We start from the raw sequence: 19,275 nt of genomic DNA, 5'->3' as shown, positions 1-19,275 counted from the left end.
GTTACCCCAATTATATGAGAGGCTATCCGCTCTTGGGGGTTATTTACCATCCTTTTCCTGCTTATTAACGTTTAAAATTTTGTATGCTATTCGATTTGGGTGCATGTATCAGATTTAATTTAACCATTCTTCTATTTTTGAACATGTGTACTGCTTCTATTTTGATAACACACACCAACATGTATGATAGTGTATGTATATGTGTGTATGTGTATCTGTGAGCATATTTCATGTAGATCTATTAGGTTGGTGCAAAAATAATTGCAATTTTGCAATTTTTGCAATTATTTTTAACCTTTTATTAAACTGCAATTACTTTTGCACCAACCTAATATACATGTGTGTCCTTGACTGACACTCTGACTCTAATTACTTCTGTTTGAAATAAATTCCTAAAAGTGGAGAAACTGGATCAAACGTTAAAAAGTTTTTTAATGCTCTAGATTTATTTTGCAAACCTCTTCCCAGCAGTAGTGTGCATTTTGCAATCCTCTGCATGGTGGTTAAGAGTGCCTGTTCTTTAAGTCTTTACAGCATTGGTCTTTATAAATGTTTTTCACCAGTTTGGTAGTCAAAATAGTTCTCAAGTTAAAAATTATTTAAGTTTTATTTAATGTTAACCCTTTGTCATCTTTTCTGAATGTCTGTTCATGATTTTGCCCATATTCCCAGGGAGTTACAGTATTTTATAATTAATTTATATGAAAGAGTTCTTCAGTTCTTCCGGAGAAGCCTGTACAACTTAGAGCAAGGTCGGAGGTTTTTCTGTCTGGCCTCTGACTTCATTCATCAGACTGGGCATTTATTAAACACCTGCTGTATGCAAGGTCCCACACGTACCAGGTGAAGTAGATGGTCACTGCCAGAGTGTGGCTTACAATTGACTTAGAAACACAGATATTCCAGAAGTTAGGTTGTAGAACACTTTCCTCATTCTCAGTTGTTATTTTGTAATACAGAACTTCACAAGAACTTTGCCTTTATAAATAATAAAAAGTCACAAATTATTCCAGAAACAAAATGCTTACACTATTTTTTAATTTCAGAAAATTGCAGGTGCTCTTGTTTACAAGGCCAGTGTTTTCTAAAGGATCAAAACGCTAAAGCTATGGACAATAAAAAAAACATTGTTCTTTTAAGAAAAGACTGCCGCTTTGCATATGGAACTCATTGATAGTTAAGGTTTTTTAGAGCAAAGTAAAAATATTCTCTTGAGTACAGCAAAGGAAAAAAACACACAAAACTGGCTCTAATCTATTATTGGAATCCCTCTTGAGTATTACACTTTAATGATTTGTGTTTCATGATCGTCTTCCCTGTCCGGGCGCAGGGGCAGGGCGTTGGGAAGTCTGGTAGTGAATTGGGCAGGGCAAATGATCTGAACTCTCTTCACAGTCAGCCATTTCCGTGATAGGACTGTTTAGACTGTGTGTCTCCAGGCCAACCAGGTGGCGAAGGTCAGCCTCAGTTCTCACCCAGCGAGACTTGATTCTGAAAGTCACATTTCTTCCTGAAGGGCGCAGACTTTCCCTTTCTGTTCCTACAGCTCATCAGAATCGGGTGTCTGCGATTATCTTCAGCCTGGCCTCGGAGTGGGTGGTCAGCACCGGCCATGACAAGTGTGTCAGCTGGATGTGCACCCGGAATGGGGACATGCTCGGGAGGCACTTCCTCACGTCCTGGGCTTCGTGTTTACAGTATCCTTCCGAGGGCCGGACCTTGGCCTGCCCTGCAACTGCTTGTCTCCATAGTTAGTTTTCAATCTGATCATAAATTGTTCATTGAGATCCAAAGACTGAATGCTTCCTATGTATTTCATATAAAATCCAAACATTTCTCTGTCTACTTTTCTGGGTATAAAATTGGTTTGTTAAAAATAATCATTAAATGACTCACTGTTCCCTGCTGGGAAGTGCTCTACATTTTTAATACAAAATCTTGGAAAACCTAAACCTCATTAATACAACTCCCTTCTGTCATTCCTTTACATTTCAAAGTGAAAGAAAAGACTTTTTGTATAAACAAAGGGGAATTCTAGTAATTGGTTATTTGCAGACCCTTCCAGAGAATATAATAAGGGTTGTGATCCTGGCGTTCATAAATGGGCTACAATGAGGTTTATAAGGTTTTTGTGTGTGGAGAGACTTCGTAATCCTTGTAATACTCTCAGAGGTGCCTCAGCATCCCCAAACTGTTAAGAAATCGCTGCTTTGAAAGCTTTTTACCACTAGATGGAATTTGTTTTACGTAGAGCTCTCTTGCTTAAGGCTAGCTGTGGTGGCTGTGTACCCGTGAAGGCAAGATCAAGGCTGTCAGCAGCAGGCAAATACCCCAGGGTAGTCTCCCTTTCAGAGTTGGACATCTAGCTTAGTAAAATTTTTTTCCAATGAAAGCCTTTATAACAAATGTTTACTACAAGTGAATGCACAGCAGGAAATATTTAAAGTAAGCATTTAAAATAGTACCATACACTTTAGAATTAAACAAGAGAAAATACTCAGATACATTATGTGCTAAATAACTGTTCCTGTTGTGTGTTAGGCTTTGCACATGGATTGGTAGAAAATGGCAGAGAAGCACAATTATGGCCCAGCCTGTAGTGCTCCCTCTGATCTGTATTTTGGAATTAAAATAGTACTTACCCTATTTTGTGTAAACTACTGATTTGCCACAAATTTCTCTGGCCATAAAGTGACTGAGAAAGTAATGAGCTGTTATCAATAGTTAATATATTTTTTAAATTTCAGTTTGCTAGTACCCCAAATAACTGCCTATTGGATGATTAAAGTTAACCTACACAACAATATAAAATAAACCAATCTCTTTACTTAAAGCTAAATCATCTAGGCCAAAAGAAAGATGGGGTCATGTCCATACGTGCTGTCAGTTTTATATTATTTACAGAGATAGTTCATAAATATCCACTTTGTTCCAGTTCTTGCTTTTTTTCATTATTGAGTATTTACTTTTTTATACTTTATTATAAGTTGATTATAACTACTTATTTTTATGTCTGTCATCTCTATCAGCTCTTAATACTGCCAAGTGCTAGGATATTGGTTAGAATGGCAACAGGTAATCAATGAATTCTTGTTGAATGGATGAATATTAATTTTCCCAATAATCCCAGCTTAAATTTTTTTTTCTTCAATATTTACATATTGCATGATTTCCAGTTGGGTATTTCCTTTCTCATGGTTTTAGGTTTGTGCTTATTGTCTCTAAAGTGCACATTTTCTATTTTATAACTTTGAGATGGATCCTTGACTGCTTCCCCACAGATACGATTTTGATACTCAGTATGCTTTTGTTGGTGATTATTCTGGACAGATCACCCTGCTGAAGCTTGAGCAGAACACCTGTTCAGTCATCACAACCCTCAAAGGACATGAAGGTAGGCTGTGTAATCACCCACAGGTTTTCCACCTAATTTGGGCATCCAAATTTAGTTCTCAGCTCTGTGGTTTCATGAATGATCAACTTCTTATATCTATCAGATTTCAATTTGATTGACCAGACAGAGGATTTAGATCTTCAAAGAGTGAAAACTAAGTGCAGGTAGGGTGTTGGGATAGGTTTTGTATTATCAGAATCCATTCTAGATTGCTTTGTGGATAATACTTTCCATTTTGTTTACTTTTTTCAATTAAATTATTTTCAGAAACCTTTTACATTTTCTTTTAAATGGTAAGACCTTTGGAAGAATGTTGTTATTATTATTATTTTTTAATTTGTCAGTTTCTAGGACACTGAACAAGACCAGGTGGATCAATACAATTGGGAAAAACAATACGGGCTGATTCAGCCTCTACTTGGGAACCTCTCCTGGGTGGGGGCTGAAGGAAAAGAATGACCAGTGGCATTTCATTATTTCTGCAGGGCAATAAGTAGGTGAGGCTCCATGGAAGGGTTTCAAAACCCATTTAGCTGTATTGAGTAACAAATTAGAAGCTTTGAGGCCATCTGGTTAAGATTGAAGAATTGGGGAGTTGTTGAAAAGAAAGTATGATGGACTTCTATGAAAATACTGTTCTAAGTATAACAGGTTAAATGTTCTCAATGCATTCTAGCTGATCTCTTTAGGTGAAATCAAGCTTATCAGATACGGGACCTTGTGGAGGAAAAGGGAGAGAGAAGAACAGTTAGTTAAAATAGATTTGGGCAGGAAAGCACAGCCCCTGAAGACACCACTTACTGTTTATGACTAATGGTCTCGTGACCCCAGGCTCTTAAGTAGTCTCTGGGTTGCTTAGGTCAGAGTGTGTTCTGGTAACTACTTAGTGGTGTCTGTATGGAAAGACCATGTTTACCTGCTACTCTAGCTGAAATGTATGAGGCACAGGATTAAACAGTGTCAGGATTTATGGAGAATTATCCCTGAAACCAGTTTTGCAGAATACTTTTTTTTTTTACTTAAGTTTCTGTGAGAAACCAGTTCAGTTGTTTGCTTTTGAATGTGGCTTCATCCGTTTTCTATATACCCACCAAAAATATTATTAGCCTGTGTGACTGGTTCAATTTTATTAAGATTATTAATAATTTTTTTTCTAGACAAGCAGCAATCAATGGAACAATGAAGAGATCTGTTGGAAGAGAAATCTGTAGAAAGATTTTCCCAAGGTTATCAAATTTGATAAGTTTAGCCAATATACAGTACGAAATGTAAGGTTTGGATTTTTAACCTAAATTCTCTGGCATAATTGTGTGATATACCTACAGACTTTTTTTTTTTTTTTTTTTTTTTTTTTTTTTTTGAGAAATTTAATTTTCTTAAATGTAGGCATCTTGCAGTAAAACCACCTGCAAGGTCCCAGAGACCTGGAATAATCCACGTTTTTATCTTATATAAGATGACCACAGTAAACTTAATGGCCTTTTCTCATTAAATATTAATAGCTATTTTTTATTCAAAAGCTTTTACTGAACCGACCCTTCATATACAGTGTTTTATGATTTTGTAGGACAGAACAAGGAAAAATTTCTTTAAATATCTTTGCGTTCAAAGTAGTTTGATGTACAACTGAAAATCCTAATCTTACAACTTCGGATAATGGATGTGCTGTGTCTTCTCTATGACTCGTGATAAAATGTTGAATGGCCCTTTCTTTGTACAACGAAGATACAGTTTTATTGACTCAGCCGGTGCTAGTTCAGTCTTCAGCTGTCAAATGTGTGTGTTCTAATGTAGAGTTTTATTTAACACACACACGCCTCTCTCTTTCCCCCCGCAACCCCCTCAGGTAGTGTCGCCTCCCTCTGGTGGGACCCTCTTCAACGGTTACTCTTCTCAGGAGCCTCTGACAACAGCATCATCATGTGGGACATCGGAGGAAGGAAAGGCCGCACACTTCTGCTCCAGGGCCATCAGTGCGTGACTATTCATGGGGGTGGGGGAAGAATCTGAGTTTGGGTGAGGCACGGGAAACATTATTATTTTGAAGACAGCCATTTGATAGGGCTCACGGAGTCCACTTTTAACTGTTTTTCTGTTAGTCATGAGTGTCTGGTGTTCTGTAGCAAAAAGAAAAAAAGAGCACAGGGTTTTCTTCCTTTGTAGGAAGGAACGCTTCCCACATTTCTCTCTCAATGAGTCACCCCACAGAAATATCTGCTTAAGGCTGACGTGGGTTAGAGACCTCAGGTGAGGATTTTGACCATGGAAGATGGCGTGTAATGTGACACTAAGCCATTCTCAAACTGGATGCCTAAGTCATTTTCTTAAATCTAAAATATTTCATTAAGCAGTAACGTATGGTTTGACAGTCGTATTTGCCTGAGCTATCACGTTGTAATACTCAGGCTCTTGCGTCCACACTTGAAAGGAAAAGGAGGCCTTTCCTCCTCGTTGGTTAGGCTGTCCCTGTTTACTGTAAGCAGAGTCCAGCTGAAAAGTGCCGAGGAAAGATTCTCCACACAGCCTGCAAGTCAGGAGATGTTTCCTGGGGCTTCCAGAGGAGCCGTCGGACAGGCTTCAGGAAGGGGCAGATTTCTTCACCCTGTCAGTGTGAGCGTGTGTGAGCGTGTGTGAGCGTGTGTGTGCGTGTGTACTAGTGATCTCCACAGTGTGTGATTGCTTGTTCTGTGGCCGTGTTCCAGGGAGGGAGTTAGGCCTCCTTTGTTCTTTGTTTCTGAACAAGTAGGAAAATCTTGTGCACTTGAAGTGGAAATTGTGGTGATTGGTCCAGCAAACCATAGTCGTCACCGTACCTCTGACCTGCAGTTCCTAACGACTGACTTAAAAGTTGTGTTTTCTTCATAGAAACTATCATTCTGTATCGTAAGTTATAGAATGCCAAGTATTTTATACCAGAATCCATATTTATACCAGAATCCAAATTGTCAGTGATAAAATGCCAGTGGCAGATTCTAACCAGGGGAGAGAGTTGAGCCTCAATGAAGACCACTGCTCTGTTTTCCCTCATGAGACAAGTGACTGTTGTGTGGTGTTGCAGTGACAGGGTGCAGGCGCTGTGTTACCTGCAGCTCACAAGGCAGCTCGTCTCCTGCTCCTCAGATGGTGGGATTGCGGTGTGGAACATGGACGTGAGCAGAGAGGAGGTAAGAGAAGGAGCAAGCCAAGGCTGAGTGGGAGGCAGCCCCAGGGGCCAGCTTCTCGGTTTTGTGCACTGCCTGCCGGGAATGCCTGCCGGAAGTGCCTGCCGGAAGTGCCTGCCGGGAATGCCTGCCGGGAATGCCGACCGAGGGAAAGACAGTCCTGAGTGTCACTTTGTGGTGCATTCTCTACTCTTTTGAGCCTCACAGTGATACGCACTGCACACAGACTAAGCGTGTAGGCTGAGTTTCAGCCCTGGAAGCACACTGAAGGGACGGACACAGGACATAGTCTGCACCCAGGGAGCAGCCCACTGTGGTGGTCTCACAGCACCTGTTACAGTAACTGAGAGGTGTGCCAGTGACTAGCGTGGGGACATAGCTCGGTGCCTGGCATTTCTCTGCAAAGTATGTCTCTGTTCTCTGCTTGTATTTTCCACTGAGTTCAGTTCCATTGTGTCCACGTCGGCAGTGTTCTTTTCAGGAGACTGAGTTCTTACTCGTTTGGGCCACTAACTAGTTGTGAGACCTTGTTTAGGTAAGTACCTTAATTTCCATGGATCTCCATTCTCTCTTCCATAAAGTGAAACAGTTGAATGAGATGACTTCTAAGGTCCTTCCAGTTCTTTAGACAGACACTCACTCTAACTACCTATACAGTCTCTTTTTTCTATTTTAAATAATGCTGCCATGAACATTCTTGACCTTGTCATGGTGTGATTGTTTAATTATTTATTTCAGACAGATTTCTGAAAATTGACCCTTTGGGCCAAGGATATGTCCATTCTGAAGGCTTTTTATAGATGTCAGATGATTTCCAGGCAGGCTCCCCATTCTCATCTTTGCTCGCACGGGCGTTATCTTGCTTTCCCACTGGCGTCAGCAGCCTGTGATGTAGATAGCAAAAGAGTTGATTCCAGAGAAGATAGGAGAGTATCAAGGATGTTCAGGACTTAGAATTTAACTTCAGAAACATTTATTGAGCACCAGCAGGGTGGCCGTGAAGTCTGGAAACTTAGTGAATGTACATCAAAAGTGGTTTATTGATATTGCATTGCAGTACATGCTGTGTTGCCTGATGTCACACAATTTGTTCAGCGTGCCACCCTCTTGCGGTGTATAGGTCAGTGTGCCACCCTGATGCGTCACAGGTCAGCATGCCGTCCTAATATACTGTGTAGGTCAGCGTGCTGTGCCTCGTGGCAGTGGATGCAGGATTCTCACCAGCCCCCGCATTTGTCTGCTATGTGTTGCCTCTGAATGCTTTGAGTCTGATTATCACTGAGTAAACCTGTGTCTTTAGCATAGCACAAAAGAGAGAATCAAGGTGGTTCAATGTATTTTTAAAAGTAGTGACATTACTCATTTGCAGTCTTTGTAGCTGCCATGTTCTATACGCAAAGATTCTTGCCTGAGAGAATCTTGTAAGCTAGTCAAGGAACTAGGTTACCCTATAAATAATAATAGAGAGAAGTACTGATTGCTTGTTTTTTAAGTGACCTCGTCAGACAAGTCAAATAGAGGAAATCTTGATTACATGTTTACTGGTTAATTACTCTTTTTGACTCTTCTAAAAATCTTTCGGTAGGGCTTAGAGTAACTTGTTATTAAACATATATAACATTGGCTTAATATTGCAGAATGTGTCTTACTTTCTCTGCAAAGATTTCTGAACTGTTTTATATTTATCAACTGCCAGTTATATACATCAAGAACAGCTAGTGTACCGTTCTGTTTCCTGGCCTCTTGGCCTGTCATATTTGAATCTTACTCCGATGAGTGGGAAGCTCAGAGGCTGTGTTCCCTGGCTCATGAGAAAGGAGACCATTGGTGCCCAGTGGCTGCTAGAGGCTCTTTCAGGGGTTTAACAATTTGGATTTCAATCCACTGTTCTTATCCCTGGTAAGTTCTTTTAGAAAAAAAACCAGAAAGTAGAAGCAGGATTTCTATATGATTGTGGACTTGATCAGTACATTGGGGGAAAGAAAAAACACTGCCGTCATTCAAGGTGCTTCCTGTGTGGGCAGTTCTCTTACTTTTAGTCATTGATGGGAGATTACCCCAAATCACATGTGTGCTGGTGGGTAACACTTCTTGCTCTATTAGCTAATCTGTCTCGGTGGTTGGCAGTGTTGGTGGGAAAGAATTTGTGCCAAAAATATGCAGCATTTTTATTAGGTTTTGTTTTGTTATTTTGTTGTTGTTTATTACTAGCTGAATAAACATTAGTGTAAATTAAGCAGCCTATGATTTATAAGATTTTGACCCTGAGTTAGGGTTTTGTACAATTTGTAGGACTTCTTTAGGCAAGAGCATAGAGGATGAACCCCAGATTCTCTAGCCCCACAGTGCTTGCCTGGAATTTCTTTCTGCGTCACGCGGAAATTTGACTGGAGTGTGTCCAACCCACTGTGGCTGTCAGCACCACTCTAGGGAGCAGGAAGCAAATCCGTCTCCCACCAGGTCATAATTAGAGGGGCTCCTTTTTGGAAGTAGGCGTGAAACATAAATGAGCAAGTAACGATAATTAGGATGAATCCTCTTGAAAAGAGAACTTTATTTTAAACTAATAGATCACAGAACGTATAATATACATTAGTGCAAAGCAGATTAGCAGTGCAGTGGGGTTATTCTTATAACGTCATCTTTGTCTGGATTAGGCAAGTGGAACAAGATGTAGAAAAGAGAATTAAGTAGTCAGAATACTTGATTATAATGTTCTCTTTTGCTCTTCTCAGCACACAACAAAACTTTTTCTCTCTAGAGAATAGCCACATAACAGAATACTGTTCATGAGAGTTTACAGCGTAACACTGAATCTTATTGCAAGAAACAAAGTTATGGGTATTTCTGATATGAAAATGTGCGCCAAAAAGCCTGCTTATTTCTGATTTGGGTTTTCAGTTTGTTCATCTCAAATTATTTGAAGCGTATTTTTCTTCCATGTGCCCTCTACCCTCTAGCTCAGCAAAGTAATATTCTTTCCTAAACCCCTAGACAGAATTATGCTCCTTGAAGGCAGGGACTCTGTTCTATGGGTTGTCATAGTCCAGAACCATGTTGGGAGACCCTCACATGTTGAAATGGTTAGGACCCCTTTACAGAGGCTGCAGAGAGTGTAATGGACAAGGGGAGGGACTCAGGCTGGACTCCTGGGTCTCAGGATCTCCACCCACTAGCCCACCACAGACAGTTGCTTCAGTCTGGGAGCCACTGTTTCTTTGCCTGTAAAATGGCGGTAATGTTGCTCTGTATCTCCTAGGGTTGTGATGAAAACTCAGTAAAATAAGGCCCATAAAACACTTGGCACACTGCCTGGACTTGTACAGTACTTGCTGTATACCCGGCACTACACAGACACTTCACAAATGTTAACACATTGAATCCTCCAAGCCTCATACTTGAATACTGCTGTCCTGAATACTTTTTACAGCGTTTCATCCCACGTGACTTTTCCACACTGGCGTGTGTCGCAGGCATAAGACTATTGCAGCTTTCCTTACCCCCGCAATTACACATCCCTGTGCTGGCCTGCCGTGTTGTCTGCATCCCTCAGGGATGTTGTTCACAGACAGTATTCCCAAACCTCCTTTCTGTCGCGGATCACAGCTTCTGCATCCAGACAGCAATCTTCTTCACATAGGTGCACATCTCTTTATCACTCTTTCTGACCTCCCTTCTCCTTTCCAACGCTCACCCAGTTATTTAAAGAAACCTCTCTTCTCTGTTAGCCCATTTCATTCAATTTCTGGGTGCCCCCCCACCCCGACCAAAGGAAGACCTTTGTAATGGCTGTCATACGTAGAAATATTTCTAGTGACATACCTAAATTAAAAAGTAGGAAAGCCAACGGTTTTGATAAAATAGGAAACAGAACAAGGGACACTCATCATTTAAACCCCAGAGTCCCCTTTCGAATCTCTGTAAAGTTCTCCATCCCACTGCATGTTTTATAAGGGTGAGTGTAATTTGTTTTATGTGATTCTCCCAGCATCGTCCCCTCTTATCAGAGATATTTTTCTTGAGTGTTAAATTTCAAGATCGAGAAAAGACTATTTTTAACCTCACAATCTTTGGTTTCATTTATAGGAATTAGTATTTGCTATTTTTATTTTCTGTAGGCAGTAAGTATATATAATGGCAAGTGATTGAGGTTAAATAGGCTTTTAATGGGTTCATCTTGTAATTGAGTACAACTTGTAATATTTTGTTTAGAGAAATATATTTTCTAAGTTTCCAACAATTTCAAGACTTTAATTTCCCTGTTTCAACAAAATTGATTGAGAAACCTACTCCATGACAGGGTGTATATAATGTAAGGATGAATAAGACCAATGAGTAACTCGTATTATAGGTTAGTGGGGGGAAAAGAAATGTTTATAAAGAATTACAGTACAGAGAGCGTGCACTGCTAGCATGACATCTGTGGGCAGACTGTGGGCCCACTTGGGGCGCGGGGGGGGGGGGCTGGCAAGTCTGTCTGACATGATACCCACCCAGAAGACCTCCCCTGTTAGTCAGTTTAGTGACCCCACAGCCTTCCCAAGTGGTAGCTCGCCGGATTTGGCAACAACTGTTGTGGGGGGTGTTTTGTTTTGTTTTGTTTTGTTTTGTTTTGTTTTACTCAACCAGATATATGTTTCAAACAACTTCGGCATTAAAAAAGAAATATAAAAAGTCAGCTCTAAGAGTTCACAATGAACATTGAATTACTCCCTCTTACCTATAAATTAATAATTGAACAATCCCATAAACATTACTAAAATTATGAAGATTACTCAAAACAAACATAATATTGAATATGGCAACGGCTGTAATATATGGAATATTTTTAAAAATGCTACCCTCCTCAAGGTGTAGCACTATTGTATTAATTTCTGAAAAACTAAAATAAGCATACAGCTGCACTGATGTTGGCTCTGACCTCCTCCTCCCCCAGGCTCCTCAGTGGTTGGAAAGTGATTCTTGTCAGAAATGTGAGCAGCCCTTTTTCTGGAATATAAAGCAGATGTGGGACACGAAGACACTGGGGCTCAGACAGGTGAGTAGCCAGCATTGAATCCCCACTGGGCTAATCGTAAATTTCATTTTTTGTGTAATTAACCTGTCATTTTGTTTGGAATCACACTTTTCCCTATAAATGCTATTAATTCCTACTTTTTGGATCTCACTTTCATTGTGTGTGACTAATAATGAGAAATGGCCCCATTTCCTGGGGCCAGTGAGACTATTACCTAACTATTCCATTGCTTGTCCTGCACTGGAAGAACAGGGGTGCAGAGAAAACCTGAGAGCCTAGTTGTAAATATATACAGATCTTTCACTTTAGGACTATTAATTGTTAAAGTCAGTGTTTCACACTAAAAATGTGAATGAATTATGGATACAAGCCATATGCTTTCACAAACAGATACGAAGTAACAATTTAGCCCTCCCTGGAATGCTCTTACACTAAGAATTTTAGATTGTTCATAAATTGTTCCATATAAGTATACCAGGGATATTTTAGCGTGTTTCAAGTACTGTTTTTTTAATTTTTTAACTTAAAGAAACATGCCCCAAATAGCCTGTAGATTTTAAAGATGCTCTTATCACTAGGTATTCATGTAATACTAAAGTTCTACAAAAATATATATATTTCTACAGCAGCCTTGAAGGTAGCCACTCACTCAGGTTGAATATGAATTTATGCAGGTAAGTAAAAAGAATGCTGATTTTATTCCTCGTATTACTGGTTACGCCTCTATGAAGGATTGGCCTAAAATTTGTGTGTTAATAAACGTTCTTTGATTTTACTTACAAAGCTATTCTCCAGCAAGGTCTAACATGAGACTGGCTGGTAGCGCAGGAATTATTTTAGCACTCATAATATTCTAATGGCCTGCAATCGCCCCTGGAGTCTTTCAGTGGCCCAGCTCTCACCGTGCATGTCTGTGGTAACTAGTGAGTTGTCACTGATGGGTGAACTCGTCCCTACTTCTAAACAAAGCACCAAGAAATTAATTTTACTCTTACAAATTAATCGAGGAGCCAGGAAGCGTACAGGCCACTAAACTTTCAGTGGCAAAAGAATATGTCAAAATCAGTAATAATAAGTGGACTATTTTAGAATGTTCTTGAAGCTTATTTCCAGAGTCACAATTTAAAATACAAAAAGAAATCATGAAACATTTGATGATGGATATTTGTTTCTTAATGAGGGCATATTACGTTCAAGTTTATTTCAGAACTTTTCTTTGACAGAGGAGTATATTTTTCCTTCCCCAAATCTCTAGTCATTTAAGCTCCTAAATTAACTTGAAGTTGGTTTTAACAATTTTGTTGACATCAAGACAGATAAGATAACGTGAATGAACAAAAAGCAGCATTTGACAAAGTGGGGTTGTTTGGAAATCCTTGACAAATGTTAAAATTGTCTACCTTTTGCGTGTTGTTACAGTGAATTGGGGTGATTATAATTCAAGGCAAATGTTCCCCACTCCCATTCCCATTCTCTGAAGGGAAACCAGGTGCATTGCAGCAAAAGTTAAAGTCCTGCTTTTCTTCCTTCCGGTCCTGCTGAAGCATCACTGCAGGAAATGCGGGCAGGCTGTCTGCGGGAAGTGCAGCAGCAAGCGCTCCAGCTACCCCGTCATGGGTTTCGAGTTCCAAGTCCGCATGTGCGATTCCTGTTACGACTCCATCAAAGACGAGGAGTGAGTGTTTGCTTATCTGTCTTACTGTGCACCTGAAATGGGAAGAGCCTCAGCAACACGGATGGACTTCTATTTGTGTCTTCCCAATTTCATAAATGATTTCTAAGAGGATTCTGCCCTGGCCTTATGACTTAAGACAAATTTCTCCCAGACACTGAGTCTGACCAGCCCAACAGTCAGTGGACATCCTTGAGCCCCAGGGTGCTGTGCACGGTCAAGGCCATCACACCCTGATGCAGGGGCTGAGCCGGCTCTCTCCAGAAGCATCCAGTGCTCCTACCTTTGCTCACACATGCATGGAAATTTAATGACTGGGAAAACCCTAAGAGACAAATGTGTTTTCTTCCACCGAAATCTGATCTAGTAACTGTTCTTACATAACTGTTTGTGTGTGAGACAAATCTATCCTCATTCTGTCCCGACTCAGGCAGATCCATTGGGGTAGAACCATTCTTTTATTTCCTTTCCCTTTGAATCATCTTTGAAAGGAGGAGACAGGCAAACCTTGGCAGAGGCCCAAGTTGGAAAGCTGGTGGGCACCACTGGTGTCGGTCCGCGAGCATGTGGTGGAGGCTCGGGCAGTGGGCTTCAGTGAGTGTGGGGCAGCTCTGTAAGAGAGGCTGCTCTCTGGATGCTGGAGAGGGATGGGGGAACTGCAGCCTTCGGAGGAATGTTTTGCCTGTGCTGTACGAGCTCACGCAATGCAGTTTCTCTTCTATATTAAAGGTGCTTGTTTTTATGTCTGGGAATATATGACCTCTCCACTAAAAAAAAAGAAAAAAAAAATCAGTCATTTGGGGGAGTTTTATAAATCTTTTCTAAAACAGTCTTGCAACTTCTATCATGCTTTCCTCATCCTTTAATTATATAAAGTTAGTTTTCAGCACTGCAGCCACGCTATTATTGTAAGTATGACAGACCCTTGAACAATGCTGGGGTTAAGTGCCACGCAGTGGAAAATCACGTATAACTTTTGACTCCCCCAAAACTTGACTAACAGCCAACTGTTGACCGGAATCCTTACTGATGATATAGTCAATTAACACACATTTTGTGTCTTACATGCATTATATACTGTATTCTTATAATGAAGTAAGCTAGAAGAAAGACAATGCTGTTTAGAAAACCATAAGGAAGACAAAATACATTTGCAGTCCTGTATGTATTGATTGAAAGATTCCACGTATAAATGGATCCATGCAGCTCACACCCGTGCTGTTCAAGGGCAACTGTATTTCCTTTATGTTCTAAGAAAATGTATCTTTAGCTCTAGGTACAGTCAGGTGAGTTTTAAATGGTCTCTTTTGTCTTTGTTAGTCGGACGTCTCTAGCAACCTTTCATGAAGGAAAACATAACATTTCCCACATGTCCATGGACGTTGCTAGGGGACTGATGGTGACCTGTGGGACCGACCGTGTTGTAAAGGTAACCCGCTAATTGTTCCAGTTAGCGTCTCTGCAGATTGCTTCTTCGTCGCGCTATGAACGGGCATAAGACATTTCTAGTCCACTCTTGCTTTCTGATTGGCAAGCTTGCCTTTCTTTTCATAAGCAACCTCTAGCCCATTGAAAACCCTGAGTAACTAACTGTGTGCTTATGAGTCCTGTACTTCCCACCCAGTCCCCGGGGCACTTCCCTCTGCCCTATCCATCAGGCCTGGCGCACCGCTCCTCCCCCCCCCCCCCCCCCCCCCCAGCTTTTGGCTGAGCCCAAGGTTTCCCCCACAGCGGGCCAGGGCCTTGTCCGACCCCTTGCTCTAGTCATCCCTTTCATCCCAGGCAGCAGATTTCCTGGTGAAAGAAGTAACCACACTTTTTCATTAAGTCCCTGGGCCATTAACACTGAAGCTGAAAGGAATTGTTTTATGCTTTGTACCACTCTTGGGTTGTGAAACTATGACGTATTTTATTTCATAATTTAAAAACAAACGGGCTTTTTCCTAGTGGACTTTGTTTTAAAATAAAATTAAATTTATGGTAAAGCATTATTACGATGGAACTTGCACATGTTGAGATACTACTTAAAAGTTTCCGTCACGTTTTGGTGAACTGCGTTGTTTTATCACTGTGACCTTGAGATTTTGCAGTGAGAGAAGAGAATGAGTCCTTTGGATCCCTTTTCCAGTTTAATGGCTATTTCGGTGTTGGTCTCACCGTTAGACCAGGTGACCAGTGCTGCCTTCTGCATCTTATTTCTTGCAGATATGGGACATGACACCTGTGGTGGGCTGCAGTCTGGCAACCGGCTTTTCCCCACAATGATCCGGGAGCTGGGCAAGGTCTGCACCTCCCACGGCCACCTGCACCCAATGCAGTCTTTCCCTGGAGCGCCACAGTGACTGTCACCTGAACAGACAGGAGCCACTTAAACACAGATCAACATTTTTTTAAAAGAAAATGCATAAAGGTGTGTTTGGGGGCATTTGTGGAGCTACCTGTGGGAGTGACTGACATGGTAAAGGTTCACCTGGAGTGGTTCCCGGAGGAATGGAATTCCTGCAACGAAACTTCCTCACAAACAGTGAGCTAATATGTACTAAAAGATTCATCTAGCAAATGGAGTTTTAGAGAAAAATATATTGAACAAAAAAGTTAATGCCTGGAACTGTCTTAAAGCAGTTGCGAGTTCAAACACACACTTCCCCTCAGACTTGCTGGCCCAGCAGGGGCTCCTGGGCTCTCTGTTGATGGAGCAGGAGTGGGGGGAAGGAAGACCTGTTCTCTCTTTCTTGAGGGGTGCAGTAGGAACTTAAGAACCCAGAGATCTCTCCTTGTGTACTGGCAGGATGTGACTATGCTTTACACTTAGTTATTGACAAACTTTTCCAAGGTACCTGTTGTCTTCAGTTAGCGCCGTTCTCTGCACTAAGTGTGCAGCCTGCCTCACTTGTTTCTCCTGCTGGTCAGTACGCCATGGGCGACCCTTCACAGTTGTGAGTTGTGGCGTTTCTGTCCTAACCCAGGCACATTCTTCGCTTCCCCGCACATGTGCTCTGAGGACAAAACGTTTTAATGGTGCTGCTACCATGGGAGTCACACGAGCCGCCTGATTTTTCTCGTTGCAGTTAGTACCGACTGATGGAAAACCCAGCTCCCCGTGGGAGTGTGATGGGAAATGTCTGTTCCATGGAGCAGCCCAGTGCTCCTACCAGACATGCTCCATTTCTAGATCCAAGATGAGCCCCTGTGGTATTGTGGCAATTTAATATACACCTCAGGCAAGAACTCCAAAGCGTTTTAAACTATGTTGACTTAACAGTCGTAACTAATATTATTAACGTTTCACAGAAGGAAATTGGTAACCCAGAGCAGTAACCGCCATTCCCAACTTGTGACTTGCTTTCATAAGAACTTGCAAAATCTGTTGTATCAAATGGTGTTTGAAAGGGTTTTGGCCACTTTAGTACCGGGATAGGAAGAGGTGGGGGACGGGGAGCCTACTTTTAATACTCAAATATTTATTGGTTTGATTATTTGTTTTTAACAATAGCACATGAATCTATTACTTTAAGACTGTGGAAGTGAGTAGAGAGCAGCCTACTTTTTTAAAGACAAACTTTAAAATAGCAGCAGTATTTTTGTTGGTCTTACTAATGGATATTGATGCAAACTCACCACGGCGTTACTGTGTTGAGATCACATCAAGACCACATGGTCATTCTATATGATACAACTAAGGCACTAAATCTGTTTTTTAACAACAGCTAAGAGGGACTCTAACGTTTGACAGGCAGTGAAACTAAAATGGCCAAGTGACACACAGTGAGGGAAGGGAAGGAGGCCGGGCACGTCCTGTGTTCGAATGATCTGCATTGCCAGCTGACTTGCCTTCTGAAATAAGAATGAAGGGTTTTGTTGCTCCTGGTAATCTTTGTGTTATGTCACCTAAAAAGATGTTTCCTTCAGAAACTTTTCCTAGGCTTTTTGCAAAATGGACATTACTCACCTAGTCTGGAGGAAAAGTTGAGTGATGGTAACTTTTAAATGGCAACGTTGAATGTTAACTCGAGTTCTGTTGCTGGTCCAGCCCACACAAAGGTGCTATCCTGGGGACTTTACAAAGTCCTGAGAGGAACATAGACTATGACCGATTCCTTGCCACGTCGAAGAGTGCTGAACTGGGGTTTTGTTTTCCTTTGTTCTGTGAAATGTGCTTTTTTTTAAATGTCTGTGGTCGACTGAGCAGAACATCACAGCTGCCAAGAACTCGCCATCGCTTTCAGACTTCTCTTTATTTAAAAAAATTCTTTTCATTAAGAATTCTTTTCTTAATGAAAAGATTTTTTTCCATGTTCCGTAGAGACTATAAGGTTGTTGTAGTGCCTCGTAAGGGGCCAAGCTAATAGTAATCAAGGAAGCAATGTATAGTTAAGGAAGAATTGGAGCGTGGTATCCGGCAAAGGAAAGGAGAATGTCTCAGTACAGTTTTCTTTCCACCTGAGCCTGCTATCATTTTCCTGTTGGACAACACACATGGCAGTCTCGTCTTGTCTCTGTCACACACTAGATAGCAAATGGGGTAATATTTTTTTAAAGAAGTGGGCAAAAATTATTTTCTCAATTTTACTAACTGGGCACACAAGGGAAGTATAGCTAGGCTTGTAGTTATTGCCTTATTTTGACTGCATTACTCTTAAACGGGTCATTTAAAATAGTTCTTCAACTAACATTTGCTGGTTTTCCATTCCTGAATACTCATGCTAGTTTATACAAATAGGGATGAAGAAGTACAGAATGTTAGAGAAAATCCTTATGTTTATATTTAGATCTAGTGTGTATGGGATAAGAAATGCCAATTCTTCATTTTAAACATGTTTTTACATTGCCCTTTATTAGTGGGAGTGATACAAATACCCCCATGGCATTAGGTGGAAACATTATTCATTTCATTGTAAATCTCTGTTTGCTATGTTGTAGTTCTGCCCTGCCACCTAGACGATATAAACAAAATATGTTGCTCTAGAATATGTCACTTTGTTCTCCCCCTAGATAATTCAGTTTATTAATTTCCACATTTTTAAACTGTTGAAACTTCCCTACGTATGTAATAAACACAGCAGTGGCTCAGATCCAAGATGTTTTCTAAAAAGTTTTCTTTAAATTGCATTCTACTTCTGTTACTGGATCTGGCGTCTCTTAAAATGGAAGAAACCAGTTACCACTAGTGGTAAACCATCTGCTCATTATAAATGGAAGGTTTAACAAATAAGTAATACATGCTCTATTTATTCCAGTGTCTATTGCTTAATTGTTAATTGTGAGCAGATTATTGAAAGCTTACTCTATTTTCTGCAGTTTATTATATAATAACTCTTTGGGCAGGTTGAAGTTTATTTGAATTATGAGACAAATTTATATTAGAATACAATTTAAAGTGTTCTTCTCTATAGCCTCTTTTGACTGGGGAAAAGGGTAGTGTTGGTTAGTATATTTTGTCCCTGTACTAGCTATGTTTCTATGAGCTATGGTACCCTGACTATCCCAGAGCGCTAGAAAACTTTGTCCTTTGCTCCTATTTGTGGGTCCTGTTTTTGTGGGGTTTTTTGAGAATATGCGTACAATAAAATGTTTCTTGCTTGTTACTCTATTGCCTAATTTAGCTTTTGTTACGTTTGATCTGGATGCAGGGTTATAATAGTAGCTACCATGTTTAGCACCCTCTGGGTGCTGGGTGCTCTACCTGTGTCATATTATTCAATCCTGGCCACACTTCTGCCAGGCTTTATTGTCCCTGTGTACAGATAAGAAAACCAAGAAGATCCTGTCTGACTTGAAAGCACACGCCTTCCCCACACCACCTGCCTTAATGTGCTAATGTGTAAAGAGTGTTTTACGCAAGAGGAGTGGGTATTTTCTCTTTTGAAATTTGTGGCGCCCTAGAGCCAGCGGCTCAGGACATCCAGGCCCTCAGAGTGTACCAAACTATGAAGAGACACCATGATCTGTGCCCTAGTCTCCACTGCACCAGCTGTTTTATCAATATATACAGGGTGGTTCTGACCTAGGGGAAGTGATTCCTCAGACTAAC

At 40.8% G+C, this 19,275-nt stretch overlaps 1 protein-coding gene across 1 annotated transcript in view; it reads left to right on the top strand.

Annotated features, from left to right (window-relative positions):
• The window catches only part of WDFY1 (WD repeat and FYVE domain containing 1), a 41,790-nt gene extending 22,961 nt beyond the window's left edge, over positions 1 to 18,829 (top strand). Inside the window, exons 5-12 of the mRNA XM_019753682.3 lie at positions 1,547 to 1,697; positions 3,282 to 3,394; positions 5,241 to 5,367; positions 6,453 to 6,558; positions 11,492 to 11,593; positions 13,117 to 13,247; positions 14,565 to 14,673; positions 15,450 to 18,829. Of these exons, the coding sequence (XP_019609241.3) occupies positions 1,547 to 1,697; positions 3,282 to 3,394; positions 5,241 to 5,367; positions 6,453 to 6,558; positions 11,492 to 11,593; positions 13,117 to 13,247; positions 14,565 to 14,673; positions 15,450 to 15,509 (899 nt within the window). The 3' untranslated portion in view covers positions 15,510 to 18,829. The remainder of the gene's footprint in view (positions 1 to 1,546; positions 1,698 to 3,281; positions 3,395 to 5,240; positions 5,368 to 6,452; positions 6,559 to 11,491; positions 11,594 to 13,116; positions 13,248 to 14,564; positions 14,674 to 15,449) is intronic.
• Positions 18,830 to 19,275: the final 446 nt, after the last annotated feature.

This window comes from Rhinolophus sinicus, chromosome 17 (genome assembly GCF_057876585.1).
Source record: "Rhinolophus sinicus isolate RSI-liver-muscle chromosome 17, RSI-T2T, whole genome shotgun sequence".
Taxonomy (NCBI): Eukaryota; Metazoa; Chordata; class Mammalia; order Chiroptera; family Rhinolophidae; genus Rhinolophus; species Rhinolophus sinicus.
The sequence above is the reverse complement of the archived record's forward strand: the minus strand, read 5'-3'. Positions and strand labels throughout refer to the sequence as shown.